Here is a 26374-nt window from a genome sequence, read left to right on the forward strand (position 1 = left end):
GTTAGAGAGAAATTAATAATGATAAAAAAAAAGAAACACATTGTGGCACTGAAATTAATTAAAGCTGCATGAACTTTCCCTCCATCTGTCAAGAGGTCCAGATCCGGAAAAACTACATCTCACATATCAGAATCCACTTTAAAAGGTTTATTTTTCAGTTAATGACCTGGTAATGTGTTGCACATGTCCATAACTCAAATTCCCCCCCTGTCAAAAACAAAATACTTCAGATGCTTGGAAGCGCTGATTCCTTTAAAAGTCAAAAGCACATCAGTAGAAAACAATACACAATCTGAGGTATGAACTGAAACATAGAAATCTATGTGCTTTAAGAATTTTCTAACATGACATGCCATCAGAAACCACTCAGTGGTTGTCTGGACATTTTTTCACAGTCACCATTACTTTGCAGTTCTCTGGAACATAACTGTCTTGCAACACAGCAGATGTTACAGACTGAAGAAGTTTTGCGTTTACTAAAGACACACAAAACTTGTTTTGCTTGCTTAGCTTTGTGTGTGTACTTTGTGTTATTAGTTTCACAAAGCACAGAGTAAAATTCTTAGAAGGAGCTCTATGACTTTTAATCTTCTCTGAGTCACAACAGAGCAGGCAGGTAAAAAGCATACGGGTCAGACGTTGCTTCACAAACTCTTGACTAAGACTAGGCTTATGAACTTCTGCACAGACACAGGAAAATGGGTGGACCACTGCTCCTTCACTGGAATTAACAAATCACAAACATGCAAAAAACTTACTCAGTTCTGCCAGTAATGTAAACACAAAGCAGGAATAGACAAGACAGAACAGTGAGGGGGAGGAAGAGACGGCGATGAAGGGTGGAGGTGGCCAAGCCAAGGTAACTGGGTGCTTTTAGTTTGGTTAAGACTGATATGAGTCTAATGTTTTCTTTCATTCTGGCATGCTCCACATTTACTAGTTCCCACACACAATGTCTTTTAAAACATAATCCAAGTCCAGCATAGACGCGCAATTATTTTTGTCAAACATGAAACATGATGTTTTCATGTATTTTTTCAAACACGAAAAAATACATTTTGCATTAAAATACCAATAAGACTGCGTAGCTTTTTTTCTATGATCAATTATGAAATTTAATGTTTACATAATAATAGGTATGTTTCATCAAGATTTGTTTTGCCAAGACTTTGTATTTAGGATGTGAAGCTATTGTTTCTTTTATTTTCATTACCTCTATGATGATAATTATTATTATTATTATTATTATGAATGTTTGTTATTTAAAAAAATCATTATTAATAATAATAAGTAATTATGTGTAGCCACTCTCCCACTATAGAGTTAAAGGTTAGCTATGTTTTCCTGTCTTATGAAGTTTGATATGAAAGTGCAAATTGAATTTGAATGAGCGCTCAGTGTCAGCAAACATGAGCTTATCACCCAAAGCATTAGGCATTAAAACATTCATTAAACTGTCAACATTCACTTTGTGAAGTGAATTAAAATGTTGACAGTTTAATTCTGCATTACACAATGCTTGTTTGTTTAAAAAACTAACAAACAAACATCTTACTCAGCACATTTAAAGCCAAACTATGCCTTGGTGCATGTAAAATACACTGTCTCTCCTACTTTCACAGTTTGTTACAAGCTGATAATGCTTTAACACTACACTACTCACAGTGAACTGTTGAGTTCATTTAAATTTACAACCTACTCACATCCTCCTGTTGTTTTAGCAGAAGTTGTTTTACAGAAACTCTGCAGGTTCCTAAAATTTAAATTTCATAACAATAAACTAGATATTTTGTAAATTCCTTCGTTTGGGAAAGGAGCTTAAGAAATTTTGACAAAACTGGACAACATTAATATGTTTGCATTTAAAAACTAAATATTAAGTTTAACAAAAAAAAAGTAAATAAGTTTTTAAAAGGCTTTACAGATTTGGCTAAATACTGAAACTGCTCAAATGTAATGTTGAAATATGCAAACAAGCAAGCTAATGAAGAAATAAATGAGCTACAAAGCTCATTAATAATGAACGAACTGTTCATTTAGTAGGGCTGCGTAGCAGTGATAGTTCATGGATTATTAGCAAAAGGACTCAAAATTATGTTTAGGAACGTTGAGCTGAAATTGGAAGAGCGGGTCCCCTGAGAAACGTTTTTTAGATCCTCTACTGGGGTTTATGATAAAAAAAAAATCTCTCTTCCCTATCTTCTTATCGTAACGTATATCTTGAAGTCATCCTTGCTGTTTGTAATGCAATATCTGTAACAGCTGCAGCTTCAAGTTAACTGCGGTTAAGCAATAAAGAACGACTTCATTCTGCTTTTCTCAATAGATACAATCTTTGTGATGCTGGGAGTCACAGTCGTCTTAGGTTTCTCAGGGGGATTCTTCTGAACACATCCAAATGCTAAATGTGTATAATTTACGTATAATACCTACTAAAATCATCTCCATCCTGTGTCCAGAGGGGCACATCAGGTTTTCATTATGCAAAGGTTGTTGAAACCAACTCTATGCATAAAAGCTCGCAGTGGTTAATGTTTGATTCAAGATCTATAAAAGATTACTGTTGAACAGTACACACACTTTTTTAAAAAAGCACAATTGCAATTTAACACAAGGAATAAGAAGAGTTATTGTTCTTTGGAAAAACTTATAAATGTTTGTAAACATGATCACATGGTGTTAAAATCAGAAAATGGAGTTACGCCAATGATTTCAACATGATTTTAACTTTGACTTTAGGTCAAAGTAAAAAAAAAAAAACCCAGTCTCTTAACGTCCCGTCAACATATGTGCACAAATCTCTGCCAAAAATACTTGCTGTAAAGAAATTAGGCCTCCTTTTAATGAAGATTGCATTTTCCGATTCCATGGAAAAAAACAAAATAAAAATCTTTGCTTGTGGTTAACAATCTGCTGTAGGAAGTATTTTTGCATTTGGAATAGGGAAATGACAATGAACAAAATTCCCCTTTTATTATAGTAACAGCAAACAAATCCACACACTGAGGTAATGTGGAAATAGTATGGTCAATTCCCAGATTGTCGCATAGCAGCAAAAGAACAAAATACAAGATATAGCAATTTTCTCACTGTTTGAGTTTAAATCAGTCTATTGGTAGAATTACCTTTTAATCTACATGACAAAGGAAAACATTTTGGATTTGCTTCCACAAGCTTCTCAGGACTGAGAGCAGAGCTTTAAGGTGGTCAGTCCATAACATCGATTTTGTTGAGTTCAAGACCATTTCTGGTGTGGCAGCCTGCTTGGGGTCGTTGTTCACGTTTGCTACAGGAGGACTGTTATGTAAAACTGACTTTCTTTCAGCTTTATACAACACAAGGTTAATCCCTCATCGAGACTCAGCTCCTCCTTGGAGCTTCCAGATTTCTGCCTCACACAGCACTGACCTCAGCCCCCCTTAAAAATGTGAAAAATGTGCTGCTGCTTCATCTGTCCAGTATACTGAATAATCAACTGGGACATCATGCGGCTATAGAGAAAAGCAGGTTTCACTCAGAGCTCATCAGTCCTCTTAGCCGGTTTTCAATAAATACTTGTAAGGCATTTTATGTGTGCTTGAGCGTATACTGTAGCTTAGCTGAAACAGGAATCCTATCCATTGATAGGAACCCTCTTTATTTTGGTGTCAGTGCAGGTGAGCAACCAACCACCATCTGGGATTTTTTGATTAGATGAGAGAATATGCATAATTTATTACCAGTTGTTTTATACCTTTATTGTTGTCCCGCTGTGCCGTATTTGATGCGCCATCCTCATCACCCCCGTTTGTTTTTTTGCTGATAACCGTCAGTATAAATCATCAGAAATCATTCATCATTCCAGTACGTGAGAGCATAATAGAGCTTTATCTTATCTTAGTAGCTTTCTGCTTACTGCATACCACGCAAAAGTTGCAGCTTCATCATAGATCGGGTTGTTTGGGTGTCTCTTGGTGAACAAAGCTTAATGTATTGATCTTCTTACAACACAAGATCAATATCACAAAAGCAATTAAGAGCTCTACATTCAAAAGCCCACTTCACACAGCTCCAGTCACCGCATCAGTAGAAAACACATTTTGCCTTTAATACTTATAACACAACTTAGTTGACAATGATCACGATGATTAATTGCTAGTTTGTTGACTGCCCATCCCTGATTTGTGGTTGTAAATTCAGTTTAATTACAAAAGCTTGCTGTTTCATTAAAGGTATACAATAGCATAACAAGCAGCTGGAGAACAGCAATCAGGTATAATTTAGAAACTATGATGGGCATAGAGGAAAAAGAGATGAAAAATTATTCTCTTCTGAGTGCACTTTTGTGTAGGGTACAATAATTGACTGAGCACTAAAAATAATGTCTAAGAATAGCTTGTCTGTACAGCGCATTTAGACCTAGCTTTCATCACACAATAAGGCCATGAGTCATAACAGCAAATCAATGAAACCATATTGATTCACCAAGGAGTCCATCAGCAACCTGAGGCGGCTCATTAAAGCTGAGTCAGGAGAAAGAAAGAAATCTTTAATAACCTGCGTTTGATGCCACAGGACGTCTGATGACAACTTCAATTTTGTCAGACCGCAACTTTAATTTTGTCAAACTTTACATTTACAAGATCAAAGGGACAGTTATTGTGCTGTTCTTAACTTACATGTAGTGCATAACTCTCTTAGTGTCCTTGCTTTTGCATAAATATAATTTCATAAGACAACTAATGTGTAAAGGTTCAAATACGTTTTTATTACCTTATGTAAGTTTAGAGCTCGAATCTCATTAATTCAAGATCAGGCTGGTCAACATGTTGTGGAGAGTCTAGTATATCTCCACTCCCCTTAGCTTGTCTCCCTTATGTCAGGAACTTAGCAAAGATACTCTGAACTCCGTCCCCAATTGGGTGATCAGGTGGTGGAGAAGCACAAGCTGGCAGCAGAAGGCAGGAAGGCAGAAAATTTAGAGTGCAGCTGGAGGGTTTGCATCTTAAATAGGCCACCCAAACCATGAGAGTATGTCTGGTATATTCAGCAAAGTGTGAAAAAGATCATGAGTAAGCCATCCGTACAGCACAGTTGATTGTTTTAACATGCAGAAATGGCCTCGGTTCAGTTTTTCCACACTGAACGCCTCATCATGGGCCATTGAAAAAGAGGTATGCACCATCTTTAAACAACTTTACTCACGATAATGTCATAGCAGTTCATTCAAAGACATATCATGATTCTTCACACCAAAGATGTGCCAATCAGAGATCAGGAACAGCCCGATATTTATCTCTGGCACTTGAAAAGTGCTGACACTGATTTCTCTTTAATAATAACAACATTAAAATAACTTTGCTGTCACTCCTGCCATGACTGACCTTTAAATATTTATAGTAGGAACATTTAGAGCATTTTACTTTAGTATTGACTGTATTGAGAAAATAGCAGCATCCTTATGTGTATCCCAAGGAACATAGACTCTAACTGAAGTCTATTATCTCCCAAGCTGACATGATTCATGACTTACCGAGATTGGAACCCAAAAATGAACAAATAAAATAAAACAAAGCAACTTTTTCTGTTCTCTGTCCAGGGGGCTGTTAATGTTAATTCAATTTTTGAAACACGGATTGTAAAAGCTTCATTCACTTTCTTCGCTGTCATTGTTAGAACTACAGGCAGAGACTACAATTGCAAAACGTGCGAAAATCGATGCCATCATTCAAAACGTCTCTGTCTCTTTGTTGACTGGCCCGGTAGAAAATCTACCGGAGGAATCCAAGTCAACAGGAGAGACTGAGCTGTGAAGCATAATTGAGCAGATCTGTGCGGCTGAAGGCGTCACATGCATTCTTCTGTATGTCTGGGGCTCATAATAACAGCTTACACTTACTGCTGACAGCAACTAAAATGACAGACTCCTCAGACATTACATTGACAAGAGATATTGTGAAATTCTAATAACCAAAGACGTGATGGGAAAGAGTCGATTAACACGCAAATTTTGTGAACTGAAACTGAGCAAATTTACTGTCACCAGCCAACTTCCCAGACAGGAACGGTTGTTTAATTTCTTGCTAATACAAATATTGTCATGGCAACAGCAAAATGCACACAGGCATCTAGATGTGGTGAGCACAATTTCTTCTTCTTCTTCTGCTTCTTCTTCTCTACTTTAAAACTCTTCCACATTTACATTGATAATAATGCATTTTATTTCTTAGCGACACTCTTTGCAACAAAAGAACACGACGCAAGAATACATTAAATCTTTTAACAACAAGGTCCTCTAGAATACAACGTGTTCAGAAAAAGTCTCGTCTCTTGATCTGATTTAATTTGTATACTCTAACTGGTTACATTTCATAATTGAATAAAAGCTTACACAGATGATAATGTATGTGTTATATTCCTCAGAGAGAAAATTCAAATGAGCACATCTGACCTCACATCAAACTCAGCCTGTGGAAGATTTATTACGTCATGTTCACTTCTTATACAACATTCAAGTTACCTAGGGCTACAAATGTAAACTCTTAACAAAGGTCTTATTTATTGACAGTGACATGCCTTTATCACTAATGGCATGTCAATGAAGTGCATTACAAACACTTTCTTCACAGAAGTATTGTTTTAAATGCATGTATTCTGCAAGAGGAAATGGTCAAAAAGCTGTTTTTCACACATAGGTTAGACGGCAAGGTTTAACAAACACCTTGGGAGCCAGAAAGGAAGAGGCAATAAACCACAAGTGACACGTATATAATTACAAGTCTGCGGTATGTTTAAGTTTGATTAGTTATGCTGAGTAGTGTATCCCACAAACAGGTTACGTTTGTTTATGTGAGGTTTGTCTCAGCCTTTCTCTTGTATCCTGGTCAACATGCAACATTTAAACTTGGAAGAATTTTTGAAAAAACTACCATTAATACAGGGCCAAAAGTTGATAAGTCCATAAACTTTATTTCTTACTTTTTTGCTTTCTTTTCCTTATTTCTTCCTTTCTTCTCTCTCTTCCTTTTTTTGTACCATGCTTCTTTTCAAATGATCAGCTCAAATGGGAATAAAATTATGCCTCATTCACACTCAGATGCACTCATGCCTCCTGATTACTTTCCTCGCCTACTTGACAAACGCGCGGCACACAGTGGCACAGCTGTGCTGGATTTATGATTATCTTTATGCGCAAAATAATGACTATGTACTTGGACATATGGGCTTTGCAGTGTTTTTCACCTTCATTTGACAATTATTAAAATGCCAGCTGCAAAAACTGAACAACCTCAACACTGTGCACTTGTTCAAACCAGAGGGGGGGTTTTTTGTGTGTGTGTGTGGGGGGGGGGGGGGTTCCAAAGCAACAGGTCTCCAAAGTTTAAGAGTTTTGATATTAATTTGTGGTGGAAATTGCATGCATGCTTTTATTTACACTTCAAGAATTGCATGGTGCACATATGCAACATGCACAGAATGAAAATAAAATAAAAGGGCTGGTTCAATGTAAGTGTGTAAGAAAAATTATCTGCCACTTAGAGAAGCCTCAGGAGCAATAAAGCCAAAAGACTCCAATGCGCCCTGAGCCCTGAGACACAAACATCTCACAGCCTTCTTCCTCTATGCATAGTGTGCAGAGCGGGAGAAACAGACGCCTAGACGTCCCCACATTCGGTAAAAGTTCAGGACATTTTTGAAGTTAGTAAGTGAAACATTTCCAAACTTTTTTTCAAATGCACTGTCACATTTATCAAGTTCAACTTTTTCAGTTTAAGTTAAAAAAAACAACAACTTTTACTTGGGCAAAAATACTAAACTGACATACTAATACCAGCCTGGTGTGGTTTGCATGTGTATGCAAAATAAATAACACATTGAAAAAACAACTTTTGATTCAATAACAGCATTGAGACTTAACACTCCTTGTCAAACCAATATTTGCTTACTCTGCCTGAAAATCTCAGCATCTACCAGACCTTTTCACAACCCTCCCAGATAATCCAACAGATTTTGTCTCGGATTTTAGTTCTGGTTTCAAGTGAAAAACTGTACTAAACTTGGAGTCACGATACTAGAATAGATTCCTCGGGGAAGCTTGCTACTCAGTTCTGAAGCAAAACAAGAAAAGAAAAGCTACAATTTCTGAGCTTCAGGTTAATCAGTTTAGCTACAATTGATAATAGATGTACAGGCAGATTAAATGTACACTGAAAGGTGAATAATAACACTTTTTAGTATGTTATTATGCACACTAAAACACTTGAAATAACAAGTGTAAGCGTGTGTGCACTTAATATGGTTATTGGTGCTATTTTATCTTTTTATGTTTTCCCCTTTGCAGGTTTTTCAGCTTTTCAGTTGAATTAAACTGGTTCACATGTCACATAGAAGAGGGAACATGTTTCTGAAAACATCTGATACAATCTTATTTCTTTACATCACAAACGCCCATCTGTATCACAGGAATGAGCAGTTTTAAGTTACTCTGTAATTGAGGCCATCAGGGCTAATACATATTGTACATACATACAAACAAATAATACATCACAGTCCGTCTACGCTTCATATCAAAGCACTCTCTTTAGATGTTTCTTTTTTACCCGAAGTCAGCCTGCAGTCCTCCGTCCCTTTCTGTTCATCACTTCTACAGCAAAATTTCAGTTCATCTCTTACACCATTACTGACCAGAACATAGAGCACAGGATCCACGACACAGTTCAGGCTGGACAGTGCCAGAGTGCCGGAGAAGGGGAAGTGCATCTGACGTTCAAAATCACAGTGAACTTCTACTGTGTTGAAGAAACCGACATGTGAGCGCACAAAGAGGAGGATGTGATAGGGAGCAAAACAAACTGAGAAGATGCCAATTACTCCATAGGATAGCAGACGAACTTTCCTCTTAGCTGAGGCGCTCAGGCCGGAACTTTTCCCCACAGTGGCCAGCACCTTCCAGTAGCTCACTCCCAACACGAGCAGTGGTAGTATGAAGCCTAATCCCACTCTGATCATATTAAACATGGCCACATTAGGCTTCATTGGGTAGGTCTCATAACAGCGGTCACTGTCGTGTGCGTTATCATGAACATCTGTTAATTCGTCATTTTTCAGAATGTATATGTGTGTGATCATAACCAAAGCATAAACTACAGCACACTGGACCCATGCGTATCGAGATGTACGGTGGGGCTTGAAGCGGAATGGGTAACAGACCACCAGGCAGCGGTCCACAGAGATACAACACAGCAGATACATGCTGATGTACATGTTGGAGTAGTAGAAGAATCCTGCTACATTGCAGGTCTCCACACCTAGTCCCCATCGATGGTTCCGTCGGTAATAATTTATCCAAAGCGGCATGGTGAAGATGAATAGCAAGTCTGATATTGACAGGTTGAGCAGGAAGATCCCCAAAACGTTCTGCTGCTTTACTTGCTGGTATATTGGGTACAAAGTCAGCACATTGAAAGTCAAGCCAAAGACAAAAGCCAGGATGTAAACAGCCATCAGGAAGTCGCTGACAGGACTCGGCTCGATATCAACACATGTAGCATTTGTTGTGGCTAAAATTGCTGTGGGTGTGACGTTCATCATGTCCTCAGTGTTCAGCCGCTGTCTGGTTTTGGAAGTTCACCTGAAAGATTAAGGAAACAAAACACATTTATATAAAAGTGTGTTTTCATGTTGTGCGTCTCTTTTTGGCGTGCTGCATGTTACTGTCACATAATAAATATTTGAATGCAACTTTCCATCCACTCTGAACAGCATGAAATAAAATGAAATGAAATGAAACTTTATTTCGAACATGATAGCAGTATAAAATTATGCACAAAAACAAGGAATGCAAGAGACATATTTTTGCACCACAGTCATCTTAACATGCTGGAAAAGGAGTAGGAAGAAGTAAGAAACTTATGAACTCCTACCCCCTAAACTCAGACAATATTTTCAGATGGACCCGCATTAATAGATCCAATCAAAAATAAAAATAAACAGGTTAATTAATTTTCCATTTTATCTGGGTTTACATATGTCTAAATATATACATCCATACCCACACACTCATATTCACTAGTCTCAATTTACATAAACACATTAGTGTTATCTCTCACCCATATTTCTATATCTTGTGAAAATGACCTCCTTATATTTTCTTTTAAATTGTATTAAATTTTGACTTTGTTTTAACTCCTCATTTAATCTGTTCCATAACTTTACCCCATGAACTGAAATACAAAAGCTCTTTCTTGTTGTTCTTAAACTACGAATCTTTAGTTTACGAGCAGCAGCATAGACAGACTTCAGAGTCTGAATAGGTTGTGTCCAGCAACCTCTCTCTAATGCAGGCTAAATCTAATTTTGCTGTGCATATTTGTAATTCTGTGGCGAGATAAACAACCCATTGTCAGATTCAGTTACTGATTTAAATGCATGCTCACAGAGACAGGCTGACAGTTTAATTCGCTGCCCAGCTTTAATTTGAAGTGACAAAGACGTATTCAGTTGGTGACTCTGGCTCAAAGATTTAATATTGCAAACCTGACCCATCATGCAAATTGATGTTTTTATTGTCTTCCTGATTTAGTCATCAATACCGACCCTTCAAAAATGCTATTAGTGTCGCCCAGCGATTCTTTAAAAAACTCTCTTGCATAGACATCAGAAACAATATTATTGGGTTGATTCTGGTGGATTCTGGGAATAAAAAGGTAGTTGAAATGTTTGGGTTTTTTTAGAAAAATGTTTTGTACTTTTCATTTCTTAGAGATCAGTGATGTTTTAATTTTTCATCTCCTGACCATTTTTATCTTCCTCCATCAGCTCGTGCTGCTCCGTTTACAGGCTCAGGGCGCCTGTAGTGGAATTAACATACCAAAAAACCCAATAACGGAGAATCCGTGCAGCATCAGATTACCTTCATGAGTCACAATGTCGAGCTGCTTTTGTGGTGGTTTGATTCACAAATTCATTCGAATCATTTTCCAAGAAAAACACGCATTGGAAACTTGTATGTTTGTATTACAGCAAGGTTTTAACCAACTGAAGTGATCACTTCTGTAAAACTTTACTCTAGCTGTACATTCAGTTGTAATAATCAGACTGTGTGACTAACCACATGTTGGTATTACCCCTTTACAAAAATTGGCCTATTTCCTGTGTGGCTGTTTTATTTTTGGGGGTGATGTGGGTTATGTGTTTAAATCACAAAGCAAATTTATCAGAAATATAAAAATGAACACATGTGCAAAGGCTGGAAATTCTGTTGGAAATTACATTTACATATTCTTTTTGTGTTGCTGAGAAACAAACTGGGTACGCAGGTGGAAAGTCCGCGTACCCAGTTTGTTTCTGAGCAACACAAAAAGTACATGTAACAAGAATATGTAGAATATGTAAAAAAAAAAAAAATAATTGAAATTATTGAAACTACCAGCATCTGTCTTTGGTTCTCAGAGTTTTGTCGCGCAATATTTTTACAAGAACAACATTCTGCTTTTCCGTTTCATAATTGTGCTAATGTTTGAGGTGTAGATGAGTGTTGCTTCCTCTTTTAGAGACTGGAAATATGTCTTATTTAGAGCTTCACTGCTTGACCAGGCAAAGCAAAAGCCATTATTTTAAAGTCAAATCAATAACTTCATCCTTCTCAAACAGCCTCCTCCTGTAATCTGAGACATTTCAAAGTGTCCTCTGGAAATTTCTAAACATTAAACTAGAAAATCAAACATTACCACAATAAATCCAGGCATCATGTCTGTTAAAAAAGGTTCTGTTAGGGTAACAAAATAAGCTTTTTTTTAAATTAAAGCAAACAGATGAAACATTAAAAAAAAACAAGATTAGCATTGTTTTAACCCTTGTGCTACTACTTCTAAGATGTTTTTTTTAATATAAGTATTCTGTTAGATATTTCACATTTATAACTTTAGTCAAGAATAGCCTCACCTGTTTTCGTTCAGAGTTGTGTGTTTGAAGAAGAAAATCTGTCTTCCTGCCAAGGAGTGGGACACGTTCCACAGATGCTACAACTTCAGTCTGCTGGTCAGAAAATGTTCTTCAGAGAGAAAGAAAAATCCTCATAATTTAAAATCCAGTCTCCACAGTCTCACATTGTCCACCTCAACGAGTGAGAACATCACCAGCTAGTAAAGCAATTACCATAAAGTACGTGGACCTTTGTCTTTGTAATTTCTCCTAATATTTTTTTTTTTCTTATTTTTGACTTCCTGAAAGCAGCTGCAACTTAAAATGTCAGCAGCAGGTTGGCAGCGTACACGAGACCTATCTGCCAATGAGGGAGGGGAAGTACACAGAGGGAGGAGGTAGAAATGTGATCTCACATGTGCATGGTGGAAAGTAGCAGGCGGAGTTATCTCTGGATAGCATTATAAGAAACATGAAGCATGTATGCTTCTGAATGGAAATGGAAACAAAAACTCGGTTCTTGGAAACCATGGCCGTGGGCAGACAGTCATAAAATACGTAATTACCCATTTTACTACAGGCTGTGAAATGTCTTTCACCCATGTCCCAGTTTTTGTGGATCAGCCCCAGGGCCCGTTTCCACTAATTCCAAAGGTTCACAAGTTAAATGATCTACATGTAAGGAGTTGTGCGCAGGCTGGGGCAGGACTTGTGTTGGTCAGATAGGAGAAATGCCTCTGCATGGTTCCTAGAGGCCCAAGGGTACAAAAACAGAGCCTGTGAAGGAAGCCTGAAGCAAAGCTTATATCGTAAGTAAACATCAGCAGCTGTTGCAGATGTTTATTTCCAGGGAGCAGGAATACATACCTGAGGTGTGTGAAGCAGAAAAGAGTGAAATCAAATTATTAGCGTCACATTTTTGTTTGTCATTATGCTACTAGAAAAGAGCATCCGTCAACACTCTATAAGTTTGCCTCTTGGTGTGTGAAAAGAAAAAAAGAACAAAACCACATCAGGAAATAACATACACCTGCGTGTGTAACGCACACGGCAACCAAAGCAGATGACATGAAACATGACAATTATGTAGTGAAAGCGTGCCAGTGACGTTGACAGTGACGCAGACATCATCTAAAATGAACAAACCTTGGATTTTAATGAGATGCAAAACATTCTTTGTAATTTTCACTGTAATTCAACAAAGCTATCCACCTTTTTGCATTGAGTTTCAGTTTCTGTCACAAGTAGGAGGGGGAAATCATATGTGAGCTGTATCTTGATCAGTGTGTACAATTCTTTGCAATTCAAATCACTTGGAAAGACAAAGTAACAAGTGTCATGGTAAAGACTTTCATCCAAACTTTTTTAATTTAACATGCTCTACAGGCACATTATCAATATGGGCTGAGATTGGAATTCATGCCAGGAGATTAGTTTGGAGAGGCCTTGCACAACAGATGAAAGTTAAATCACTTTAAAATGAAAGAACTTTATTTGCTGTTTAAAAACATTGTGCTTTTTTTCAGCAATTAAAACTACTGTGTGTATTTAAAGACAAAATCAACACAAGAGGGCTGTTTCACAAAACTAAAATACCAGATTAAGCCGGGATTTTCCGGATTTCCTGGCTTAATGAAGCTTCAATAAGGTTTCACAAAAGCACTACGCATAAGTTACCATGGTGATTTATCCTGTGCAGCTAGTCTGCTCTAGACCAGGCTAACAGATTATTGCATGTGTTGAGAGAATTACACAAATGGCTGCTAAAGAAACTAAAGTATTGTAAGAAATTTTGGGGGCTAATTACGAATTCAATAATCTATCCGCTATCGTTTGCTATCGTAGCAGCAGTTTTCTATCTTGTGTGGGATGTGTTTCAATTCCTCATAATCCTCCAATAAAAGATGCTGTTCGTTTGGTGTGAGGTATGGCGTGCGCGTCAGTGAGTCTGTGACTGATTTTATGACCTTTTAAAGAAATCTGTTGATGCGCATTCAACTGAATTATACTGAAGCCCGGCTCGACATTAGTCCCACCTCCTGATCCCGGTTTGGTCTGTGTGAAGCAGCAGGGCCGAGCTCAAATCGTGGCAGTGGCAGCTACCGAGGCACTTCCGGTGACAGTAAGGTGCCACGTGCTGCCGCGGCCCAGCAGCACAGGATGCCACGACCAGAAAGTGGCCTGCTGCAACCACGACCAGTCACAGCCTAATAACGGCAGCTTCTAGCTTCTGTGACATATCCCAGGGATTTTGTGTCAGACTGAATATATTATTTTATTTTAAACCAAAAAAAACAAATACATACATCCGTCACTGATTCGGTGACATATGCCGCAGCTTCTGTGTCAAATTGAATATGAATGTACGGAAGAAGATTAGGGCCACCGGAAAAAAAAAAAAAAAGAATTTTGACTTTCTGACTTTAATCTCAGAATTCTGACTTTAATCTCAGAATTCTGACTTTAATCTCAGAATTCTGACTTTAATCTCAGAATTCTGACTTTAATCTCAGAATCCTGACTTTAATCTCAGAATTCTTTTTTTTTTTTTTTCGGTGGCCCTAATCCTCTTCCGTATGAATGAGTTTATTTAGGGGAAAGAAAAAAAACCACAGGTGGATCTGGCACGGACAGCATGCTACGGTAGGGAGGCCCCCTGGGGAAATGGAGAATTTCCCTTTAGGCATTAACCGAATCGGAAGCTGGACGCCAGTCATACGTAAACAAAGTGATTAGCTCGCCCATTAGGGACGAAGCTGAAGTTGACTTCTGATTCAGGAAATGAGTAAAGGGCGATTATTACAGAATGGAAGCTTCTTCAGTCTTAACAGAGGCTCACATGGCTTTGCTGAGCATTTTCTGTTCAACTCAGTGTGCATACTATTACTGATTTCAATCGTAATGCAAAGAAGCATTAAGGAGCCAGCAGGCCAGCAGCAAATGGGTCATTTGGAGTTTGCCATGTGTCTTAACATACAGCACTCTACTTTTCCAAACTTTTGTAAATGGTTAATTTATGTTATTTCAAAATGCATTATGAGTAAATGCAGGGGCAATCTCAGGCTGTAGCCTCACCATTTAATGCAATTAACTGCTGCAGGGCAGGGCTTCAGGCACTAATGGATGAGAACGGAAGTGCAATCAGAAAATGCGATCATAAACACAGTATAAACTGTCTTTTGTTGTTTATTCACTCTGTTAGCTGATAGTTATCTCAGCATCATTAGACCAAACACTCCAACACTGTTTACCACATTCCAAGTTAAAGACCTTATCCTTTTTTCTGACCATCAACAAAATCCTTTCAAGTCTCCATCCTTTAACTGTAATGCAACAAAAGGGAGAAATCTGAGTGATGTTGGTATTTGCATTTACACAGAGTTGGGTAGAGGAGCAAAACATTGTATCCAAGTAAAAGCAGCGTTACCTCATTGTATTTTTTTTTTTACTCAAATAGAAATTGAAACAAATAATTAAAAAATATATACTCAAAGTAACAATTTCACACTTCAAATAACCAAATGGTAATTTGGCCTCAAGCTGACCAATTAGGCCTCAAAAACAAAACTCTTCAATACAATTCTTGATCTTTTAGCACAATCCATGCTGGACTGTGACACCATTTCACCACCAGTCCTGTTTCCATCTATTTATATGTTTTACCGTTTTCATCTTCAGCAGCCTAATTTCATCTTTTTTTTATATACATTTTTCTCAGTAGCTTAGCAAGTTTTTTGATTGTTTGGTTGAATTCTTGAGTACTTGAGAGAAGTCGTGTGTATTTTGCCATTTTACCATGTGTTGTGATTTGAGGCAAAGTCAGCAATTTGACCAACACATCAGGAGGGAGGCGGTATGGGTGGATTTCTAAGCTAGCTGTTTCCAACTTTTGTAAATACCGTTGTCTACGTATCCCAACTAGGTGTGGCACTTTCACAGACAAACTAGCTCAACTTGAACAATCAGAAACCATTGCTATGTCGGTAAAAATCAACTTAGCAAAACAATCTCAGTCGCTCCGTTCAAATGCTCCTGTCATGGTGTTTCGCATGATTAAGTAACATAGTTGCAAAGGGTCAATACCCAAACGCGTCACAGCTGTTTTAAACAATAGGACAATTAAACTGTTAGGCACCGTTCAACTAAAGAGGCCAACACTGAGAGGGTTTAAGCCAAAATAATGTGGATCTGAACAGTTTTCCACAAGAAAGTCAACATTCACACGCACAGAAACATAAATATAGAGCCCTAAATAACCTGTTTTGACAGGGGGGGGGATAGTTGATTTGAGGATTACAAAAAGTGGCTGGTATGAAAGTAAGAATACTTTCATCCAAGAGGCACCATTTACATCTCTGATAAAACTGATAATTGGTTTCCGAAGCTGGCATTCTCTTCTGGTTTTTCATCTTGCACAATAAAATCTTAATTTCCTCTTCCATGTCGAATCCTTGATAAGTACCTTTTGATTACAAAGTTGGGCATCTCTGCTTTCACTTGCTAGTGCAGACAATTAGCTATTAAAGTGCAGCCTGGGGCTCAGGTACAAAACTAACCTACACTCAAAGGAGATAAAAGGAGACAGAAGGTGAGAAGGAGAAAATCATTTGGCATCACTTAGCCAACGATGATGGATGCGATATTGGAGGATGCGTTTTCACTAGAATCGGCTGAAGTGTGGCCAACAGAGAATGGAAAATAAATGATTCTGCTTCCCTCTACAGTCACAGGGTCCTCTCGAGTTCCACTCAGCCCGCTTATATGCGATTCTACCTTTATCCAACAAAAACTGGTTTTAATTTTTTATTTTTGCTTTTGATGAGGGCACATCAGTATGTAAATCCACCTAATCTTTAATTAAATCCATAATGGGTCTGCGTGAGAACCCACTCCATACTGTCAGTTTACCTGAACAGAAATTACCATGAAACATCAAGTGTATATATATATATATATATATATATATATATATATCAATCTGCAAGGTGAAAAGTAATTCATTGTTGCAGCATGAACACTCCTCATTTCTTTATTATGCTCTATTCAGAGAATCTCTATGTAAAGAAAACTCTGATTGACAATATTTCTTACATAAGCCTCTAACGCAGGGGTCTCAAACTCCAGTCCTCGAGGGCCGCAGTCCTGCAGTTTTTAGATGTGCCACAGGTACAAAACACTGGAATGAAATGACTTAATGACCTCCTCCTTGTGTAGATCAGTTTTCCAGAGCCTTAATGACCTAATTATTCTTTTCAGGTGTGGTGCAGCAGAGGCACATCTAAAAGTTGCAGGACTGCGGCCCTCGAGGACTGGAGTTTGAGACCCCTGCTAACAGACAAAATGCATTTGGATTTGTGCAGGTTTTCACTTCAGAACGCCTGAAATGAACTCTCAGACAAATGGGTATGTCAATGATTTATTAACATTTCTAGAACAGACAGAATAAAGTCTAAGTCTGCATTATTCGGTATAAAGACCAGGAGCGTCATTCAAACAACATGTACACGATCTACACACATTTGACAACTACGTAAAGTTCCGGGTTACATGTTTTTCATAATAGGCCATCATCACTACAGCATGTCCAAAAAAATCTTGAGATAACTGTACTTCACAAAAATAAAAGAAAAAACATGCAACATATTGAGAAGAAATGTAGTTTAACTACATGCACATTAGTTCTAGTCGGCCAACCCATCCTGTCTACCTGAACACTTTTACTACAATACGAAAGAACTTATAAGCCTTTAAATTTTTTCAGTTCGTCACATCACAACCACTATCTTCAATGTATTGTATTGAGATTTTATGTAACACACCAACCAAAAGCAGTAAATAATCAGGAAATGGAGGAAGCATAATACCTTGTTTCAAAATTTGATTACCGGCGCAAATCTTTTTCGCAGAAGCGTCTTTCCCAGCAACACAGATGCAAATTCTTCTGGACATGCCTCTCTTAGCTTTGCACATCCCGAGTGAAACTCTTGTCCTGACGTCACTAAGCAGCTCATTTTTAGTCAGATTGGATGTTTTATAGTTTTCTTTCAATGTATATCTATGTTATCCGTAGAGGCCACACTACTAAAGATCCACTGCTCAAAAGTCTGGAGCTGCAGATGTTTGTACCATGGGACTCTTGGCTGCTTCTCCAGCCATGTCTTGAATCATTTGCACATATGATTTTCTGTTTCTTTTTATGCTATGAATGATGGACTGAACAGTACCATGTGAGATGTTCTCCAAGATGGTGCTGTTTGTTCGCAAATATTTTCTCACAAAGCTCTGAAGCCTTTAAGATGAAATTACACATGGAGGAGACTTTATTTACCTGGTAGGCGACTCCTGAAGGTATTATTCGGAGGCAGTAGAGCAGTGGTCCTCAACCCCCGGGCCGCGGACCGGTACCGGACCGTGGACCAATTGGTACCGGGCCGCGCAAGAAATAATTCAATATTTCAGTTTTATGTATTATTTGAGTCTGGAGGATCTTTTATTTTGAAAATCCTTTAACCGGATTCTCTCGGTTACGTCTTGCGTGCCAACATTGAGCCACAAGCAGAAAAATGAGTAAGAAACCAATCAGATTCTTTGGAAAGTTTCTTTGCGAAGGAGAAAAGGCCCAGAGAAGAGACAGGAGAATGGATTTATCCCGGTAGGTGATTTCCACCTTCCAAGCTCTGCATGATATGCAGTGACTGGCTCGTTAATGAGGCAATGAAGCTTCAAACTGCTTGTAGAGACCGATCACCCTGTGCATAAGCAACACTTCCGGTGTCATTGTCTCTCTTCACTCCCAGATGGACCGTCTGGTTGCAGAGAAACGAGCTCAGGGCTCCCATTAGTCGTTATCGTGAGTTAAAATTTTCACAAAAGTAAAATGTTCGTTTTTGTGGCGCATCTGTATCTTATTTTGAAGGGATATGTAAACGTTACCATAGTGACCAGAGTCAGAGAGCTTTAGGGCAGAGGTCGAGATGAGATGAGTAGCTTGTGAGTTTTAGGTCTGGGGCACGATTTAAGGATTGTGGGCCGATTTTCCAAACTTCTGTGACCACAGAGCCGATAAAAGTCCAACAGGTTCGGTCGGTTCGTGAGTCCAGCTACAGGGCAGGAGCAACACACCACAGAACCGATTCCAGAATAAAATCCAGTAAAACCCCCAACATACCATACATGAATTTAGACTAATCAAATATAGTGATAGTTTGTGGCTCATTTTAAGCGATAAAAGACGAAACAAAAAGAAAAGCCGTTTGATAAAAGACGGCGGGAGCAGCCGCTCTATTTGCTGCTCTATGATTTGGAGGTGAGTTATGTTTTTTCGTAGTTAATTTAACTGAATAAACATAACCACATATAATAAATATGTATAAAAATGACCTTTACATATAGTAATAAACATTTCCACATATCACCTCCGATGTCCACCGGACTCTCAGTTGTGCTAAGTCAGCTGTTTGGGATTCCTCTCCGTGCTTACGTCACCACGCTTTCTGATTGGCTACCTGTCACATTCAACAGGCTGCGTTCAGTCAGGAAAAACCCCACAGGCTGCGATAATCGGGCCAAGACAATGTTGAATATGCCCGATTTTAGATCGGCCATATTCAACACACCACTACGTAACACACCACTCACTGCAGGACGTTGTAAGATTGCCGTAAAGGGAAAATCGGGGCAAAAAAAAAAAAAAAAGCTTTAGCTGGAACGCCAACATGCAGAAGCATTATCTGACTCCCTCCCCCCGGGCAGCAGCAAAATTGCCAAGTCTTGTCCGGTCCGCGATAATAAAAAGGTTGGGGACCACTGCAGTAGAGTACAGGAGGACTAAATACAAACACGTCACATTTTTATGACCTTCTTTTGGAAAATTAATCAAAAACTACCTATCCCCTTCCTTCCACTTAAGTTTTATATACATCGGCGTTTGTGGTTGTGATGAAGTCTGGCTCCTGTGAAAAGATGTTCCCATTTATCCGCTCGTCCTCGACAACATGACAGTCAGCTGTGAAGACGTGCTATAATCTTGATTTCAATTGACTGCTTGATTTTAGGAACTGATGACAGTCAGACTCTCAACACAATAGGAGCAATTTCACCACTCAGTGACAACTCCTTAGACACAAGACTGATAATCTGTTAGCCGAAGGAAGAAATGTTGGAGGGGGGAAAAAAGGTCTGTCAAAAAATGCTTAGTTTTTAGACTTCCTTCAAATTCACAGTGTCATTTATAACTTGCTACGTTTTTCCCCCCCCCCATGAGTCTATTATTGCTCCCAACTGGTGGCAATTACTATAAATAGTACATTCTTGATAGATCAATACTTCCAATTTTTAAGGCTTTTTCATCTGCAAGACATGGATTTATGGGAATTCATTTGAGAGTAAAAATGGCTTTGACTTCCGTGCATTCAGGTGAGTAATTACCAGCAAAGAAAGTCTTTTGTTGTAGTAAAAACCCATCGCTTAAAAAGACATGGTGAGAATATTAAGGCCACTTTTTTGAAGGCACACATTAGGAAGTTCTGCAGTTCTAATCAGACTATAGGCTGCTTCATATATATTTAACCATGTGGTGAAAAAACCCCTTTAGTTTGTGGTCCAAGGCCATTTCTTGCTTTGCTGTGATAAAAAATTGCAGCGAGGGAACAAGATCACACTGCCTTTGGTGTCAGTGACAGATTTGACCAGTTCAACTGTGACTTTTTCAGAGTCTCTAAAACCTTGCTGGGTGAATCAAACATAATTTGAAATCAAAGTGGGTAGCCTTCCAGATATAAAAAAAACCCCCCACAAACATTCAAAGGATGAAAGAGAACCAATAACAGAAGAGGTGAGCGATAAGCAGTTCTGAGGACTCCTGGTTAGAAGAGAAAGAAATTGGATTTAGTGCAGTGAAAGTGACACAAAGCAGGTTCCGAGGTTCAAACAGCAGAGCAATGTTCTCGATAGAAAAGTATGTTCTCTGCAAATTTTTATGTCTTCTCACACCCCAGGTAGACTGCACCGTCTTCTTAAAAAAAAAGAAAAGGAAAAAAAGAGTCATGTGGTCAGAGGATGCTGACTCTCTCAGTGAGGCCTTTCATGTCTGAGTCCTCCCCGCCATCATCGTCATCAGAGGCTGACGCAGGCAGAGGAGGGACGTAGTTAGCCGGGTACGACAGTTTGTGCTTCATGGCGTACATTTGCCAGCGGCTATCGTCGCTCTCGTGGGTGATGTAGCGCTCACCAAGCTTGGTCTCCAGTTCCCGCAGATCCAGCCACGTCTGGTAGTCCTGAAACACAGGAGACAAACAGGAGGATGGAAATTCAGCCTCATGAGAGCTTTCAAGTTTAGACTAAGGCTAAAAGGCCTTCCAGATTTAGAATGCGCCATCAGATAAGCGGTTTAGCTTGGGTGTGTGGTTTTATTTGACAAGAAACATAACGCTAAAATTACCGTTGTCATACAAGGCAGTTTTAATCTTGTTATGACTACTTTAATAGATTAATAAATGCATGTGCAGTCCTGTACTAATAGATGTTTCTGTTTCTTTGGGTCTCGTTTTAAAGAGTGGTGAAGGTAATGAACACATTCTAATCATGTCTTCTACACTCTACTGCTGTACACTTACTAAAACAATTAAGTCCTTACGAGGTGATGATCTTTTTAAAATGACTTTTTTAGGCCATTATTTTAGAAAGGTGACGATGTATTATAATGTTCTTATTTTGTAGGCTTGCCTAGGAAAGACAAGTGTTTTTGGTTAACTTAACCTTTGTGGAATAAGACAAAATTTGAACCTAAAACATGTGTATAGACAGTTGCATAATATATAGAATTAGATTTAAAAAAAAAAAAATATATATATATATATATATATTGTAGTGCATTAAAATATCATAATGGAGACCAAGCTGCATTCTCGTTATTATCCACATGCTATGACGCAAAATCTTTCATGGAACTCCAGACCAGGGAAAACAGACGGTCATTTTATTTTTCCTTTTATGCTAAATTATGGCTCCAACAGCTGTGGCTTTCTCACAAATCTTCTTACTAATGCCCATGTAGCCCACTCCAGTCTGGTGTAGATTGTACCAACATCTTTTCACAGTTTGTTGACCTCACCCTTGATGGTGGAAAGGTTAGAAAAAAACTGATTTTGCAGGTAGTCTTCTTAACACACATGACAAGCTGAGATAAAGAGCATCAACTATTGTTTTATGTGTATGATTTCTGGGAAACAGTGCATTTTCAGGTGGATCAAATATTTATTTCACAATTTTTGATATGCAAATTAATTTGTAACTTTCATGTAAAAATATTTATTTCTTTTTGCTCACACTTGGGTTCTTATCTTTAAACCTTTGCTACATAAAAATGAAGACCATGCAGTCCTTGGCGACTGAGCAAACTTGCAAAATAAGAGCAGGTTATTTTCCCACTATGTACACACATCAGCCTTGAACGTCCGATTTTTTAGGTGCAGAATCTTTGGATTTATATGCAAAATATAATTTAACAGTTTTAATCGTGAGGCAATCTCATGATTTTAAAAGCTTTTGTTCTCAAACATTTCAAGTACAGTACCCTGTACTTGAAACGTAATGTCTCGTTATCAATGTTATCAATGTCTCTAAAAAATGTGTGTGAGAGATCAGATAAATGGTTTCTTTAACTTACCTGTAAATATGAATGGCTCAAACTTTTGTCGACACTGTAGCGTTTCCTCATCTTGACTTGCAGCAGGTTGTTAATCAAGTCGGTAGCTGGGAACACAATAATAGTGAGATTGTTTATTAAAATTAAACTCACTGTTATATCAAATAGCAATGAGTTTCTATATGTTTTACAAAGCTGTTAAAAATTAATACAAATAAATTAAGAAGAGCAAGTATCAAATAAATATAGTAGCAAATAAATGTTCTTAATTTACGTAAAAAATAATTAAGAGATTTTTTTTTTCTTGGCTTTTTCATCAAACCCATCCTAAGCTTATTGTAGGAAAGAGGGGTTGTTCTCTATCTGTCTATCCTTAGTGATCAAACATTACACTTAAATTAAGAAGTGTATGTTGTAACTGCTGTTATTTTTGAAATGTTAGCCCTGAGGCAAGCCCTAAAAACTTTCTTTGTATTTAGGAAAATCTCAGAACTGGAAAAATGTCAGCAGAGAGAGAAAAGATGTGCTTGACATAAGCTAAACAAAAGCGTAAATTGAAAGCTTCGGTCTCAGACTGGAAGAAGGAGAGTTGGCAATTCTAGCTGACATTTCTGTTGATTTTACCGTTTAGAGATATCGACTTGCTGTGGAGTCAAACTTAGAGGTTTTACATGAAACTGTTGAACGACTATTTAGGATATTTATAAATATGTCAGAAATATGGCAGTGTTGTTGCTTCAACTAAAAAACTAGTCACAGACAGGCTGAGGCTAGGTGGTTAAATTTCTAACGCTGTGAATGTTGCTTCTGCTGGAGCTAGAAAGGTCTGCGGTTACAAATGTCTGTGTCTCTGGTGGTTTTGCTGGAGCAACACTTTCATGGGAGTGGTGAAAGACACCAGTTTGGGGGGGTTTTTTGGGTTCATAGGTCCAAACTGTGAGTTCCTCAGTCATTTCCTGCCTTCTTACTGCTTGCACACTGTTAAAATCTAATATTTCCTCATATTACGAGTCCACTAAAGTGGGGAAACAAAGTCTGACTGTCAGAAATACAACCACAGAAGTCAGAGGCACCAAAGTGTCGAAAAGTAATACCCAGATAGTTCCTGAAAAGTCTGAGTTCCTTTATGCCTTGCATAGCTCACATAAAGTTGGTGATTAATAATACAAGTTTAAAATAGTCGCCTAAAATGTCAATAAGGTTGAGTTACAGTCTCTGTGTGTGGTTTCTGCAAAATACAAATGCTAAACTTTAATCAATTTAGCCCATTATTGATTAAACCCCTTCCCATTTACCATCTTTGGAGATCTTTTTCCAGGGGTTGACCGGGTACATGAATGCCGCGTTTTGAATCTGGTCATTGATGTCCTCGTCCTCATTGAAGGGAAACGTGCCGCTAAGGCTGACGTACATGATGACGCCGACCGACCACATGTCCAGCGAGCGGTTGTAGCCCTGGTTCAGCAGAACCTCTGGGGCCAAGTAGGCAGGTGTGCCGACGACAGAGCGACGGAAAGACTTCTCACCGATGATGCGTGCAAAACCAAAGTCGCACAGCTTCACCTGGAACCAACAAGAAGATGATCAATTGCACCAAGGGAGGTGCTTTTTAGAATAAGAGTGCATAAAAGTAAATTAGGGAATTAGTATGCTACAGTATATACAATTAAAACCAAAGACACACATTTTTTTTCTTATTGTTTGGAGTGAAATCAGATCAAAACTCTCTCATTTTAGGTCAGTCGCAATTACCAAAATTACTTCTATTTACTAAATGTTAGAAAACTTATTGGGAACTTTTTTTTTTTTGACATATTTTTTGTAACTTTCTTCAAATTTGTTAAGATCTTTAGTTAGTACCAGAGATAATTTTAGGTTGAACTGTATGATTTCGGTCAAACCTTTTGGATTTTCTTCCTGAAGTTTCTCACAGTAAAGTTTTCTGGAGTTTTGGTCCATTCCTCCTGACAGAACCGGTGAAACTCAGTCAGGTTTGTATGCTGCCTCACTCTCAAATGTTTTTCATATCTTCCCACAACTTCTCCATATTTCAGGCTTTGTGGTGGCAACACCAAAACATTGACTTTGTTGACCTTAAGCCCCTTTGTACCCACTTTAGCTATCTGCTTATGGTCAATATCCATTCTGAAGATCAATCTACAGCCAAGCTTTCATTTTCTGGCTGATGTCTTTAGATGTTGCTTCAGTATTTCCACATAATGTTCTTTCCTCATGAAGGTATTTATTTTTAGGAAATCACCTCCACAACATAATGCTTCAAAGCTAAAATGGTACAAACATCCCTGCTTTTCCTCCAAATGTAATGATGGTTGTTACGGCAAAACACTTCCACTTTAGTTTCATCAGACCACAGGACAAGTCTCCAAAAATGAAAATGTTTGTCCTTGTGTTAATCTACAAACTGCAATCTGGCTTTTTATATTTTGTTTGAAGTAAAGGTTTCTTCCTTCCAGCCCATGTCGGTACAGGACATATTTTACTGTCGATAAGGACTCTGTATTACCAGCTACAACACCATCTTCATCGTCTTTGGCTTTTGAGCAGGAGTTGATTTGCACATTCATATATTCATGTCTGAGACACGCAACCCGTTTTCTTCCTGCGCAGTACGATGGTTGGACATTCCCACCATGTCTATATTTGTTTGAACACACGAATGCAGCACCTTCAATCATTTGGAAATTGTTCCTAAAGAAGAAACAAACTTGTGTAGCTGCACAATTCTCTTCCTGAGGTACTGGCTGACTTGTTTGGGACTTTCTCATCATGTCAAACAAGAAAGGAGTGTGTTTCTGGTGCGGCCTTAAAATACACCCACTGGTTTAACCCCGATTAACTCAAATGTGTCAGTTAACCTGTCAGAGGTTTGTGGATGGATGTCCAAAATGTTTGACCAAAGTCGTACGGCTTAAAAGACCATTATTTCTGACAATAACCAAATACATGCAAACTGCTGAATTTAAAGAAAGTTACAAAAAAACTGGTAAGTTTTCCGACATTTAGCAAATAGAAGAAATTTTGATAATTTTAACCAACTTAAAACAAGGAAGGTTTGGTCCGATTTAACTTGAGACAGTGAGGCATAAATCCTGTATGTGTCTTTTTATCCAGTGTGCATAAATATCTGGTTTCAACTGTACAGATAAGCCCTGTTGCTTGTTTGTGGGGGTACCTGCGGGAACGGATCGGCTGAGGCAAGCAGCACATTCTCAGGTTTCAGATCACAGTGAACGATATTCTTGAAGTGGAGATGTCTGAGAGCTGCAAGAATCTTCTCACAAACAGAAAAGCATGCCACAGACCACACAATCAGGAAATGACTCAAAGGAAAATACAAATGGTAACTCTTATGAAGCTGCCCATATAGAACTGTCAAAAAGATGCCCCCTCAGGACCCTTCTCTTTTTTTTTTCCTTTCACCTAAAGATCATCTAACAAATTATGATATCAGAAAACATAAACTGAGTAAATATGTGAAGGTCTTTTCAAATGATGATTTCATTTATTAAGAGAAAAAACAGCAATCCAAAACAATGCATGCGAAAAAGTAATTACCCAAACGTAAGAGGTGCTGAGACCGTCCTTGGTTGCAACCGCTGCCACCAAGCATTAACTGGCAATTAATGTTTCGCATCGCTGTTTAGGTATGTTGCTGTTGTTAGGACATGAATACTGCTGGTCATTTTCATGCTGCACAACTCAGATGACCATAAAGTGATAGAATAAAGGCTGAGCATTTCCCTTAAGATTTTCTGGTAAGTAATTAAGTAATAAAATTATTGACTCTACCAGTGTAAGCAAGTCATC

General features: G+C 38.3%; 2 protein-coding genes across 3 annotated transcripts in view; both read right to left on the reverse strand.

Annotated features, from left to right (window-relative positions):
* Positions 1-4726: 4726 nt before the first annotated feature.
* Positions 4727-12284, reverse strand: gpr184 (G protein-coupled receptor 184). Its single transcript, XM_032545807.1, has 2 exons — positions 11923-12284; positions 4727-9610 (listed from the first exon to the last, which is right to left on the reverse strand). Exon 2 carries the CDS (start codon positions 9568-9570, stop codon positions 8542-8544), a length of 1029 nt encoding a protein of 342 aa, XP_032401698.1. The 5' UTR covers positions 9571-9610; positions 11923-12284; the 3' UTR covers positions 4727-8541.
* A 7868-nt stretch (positions 12285-20152) lies between these two features.
* Positions 20153-26374, reverse strand: part of prkd2 (protein kinase D2) — a 46630-nt gene continuing 40408 nt past the window's right edge. For both annotated transcript variants that reach the window (XM_032590224.1, XM_032590223.1), the window contains 4 exons: positions 25740-25838; positions 23842-24109; positions 22568-22653; positions 20153-21176 (listed from right to left, as the gene is read on the reverse strand). In XM_032590224.1, coding sequence (XP_032446115.1) covers positions 20952-21176; positions 22568-22653; positions 23842-24109; positions 25740-25838 — 678 coding nt within the window. In that variant the 3' untranslated portion in view covers positions 20153-20951. The remainder of the gene's footprint in view (positions 21177-22567; positions 22654-23841; positions 24110-25739; positions 25839-26374) is intronic.

This window comes from Xiphophorus hellerii, chromosome 18 (assembly GCF_003331165.1).
Source record: "Xiphophorus hellerii strain 12219 chromosome 18, Xiphophorus_hellerii-4.1, whole genome shotgun sequence".
NCBI classification, from domain to species: Eukaryota; Metazoa; Chordata; class Actinopteri; order Cyprinodontiformes; family Poeciliidae; genus Xiphophorus; species Xiphophorus hellerii.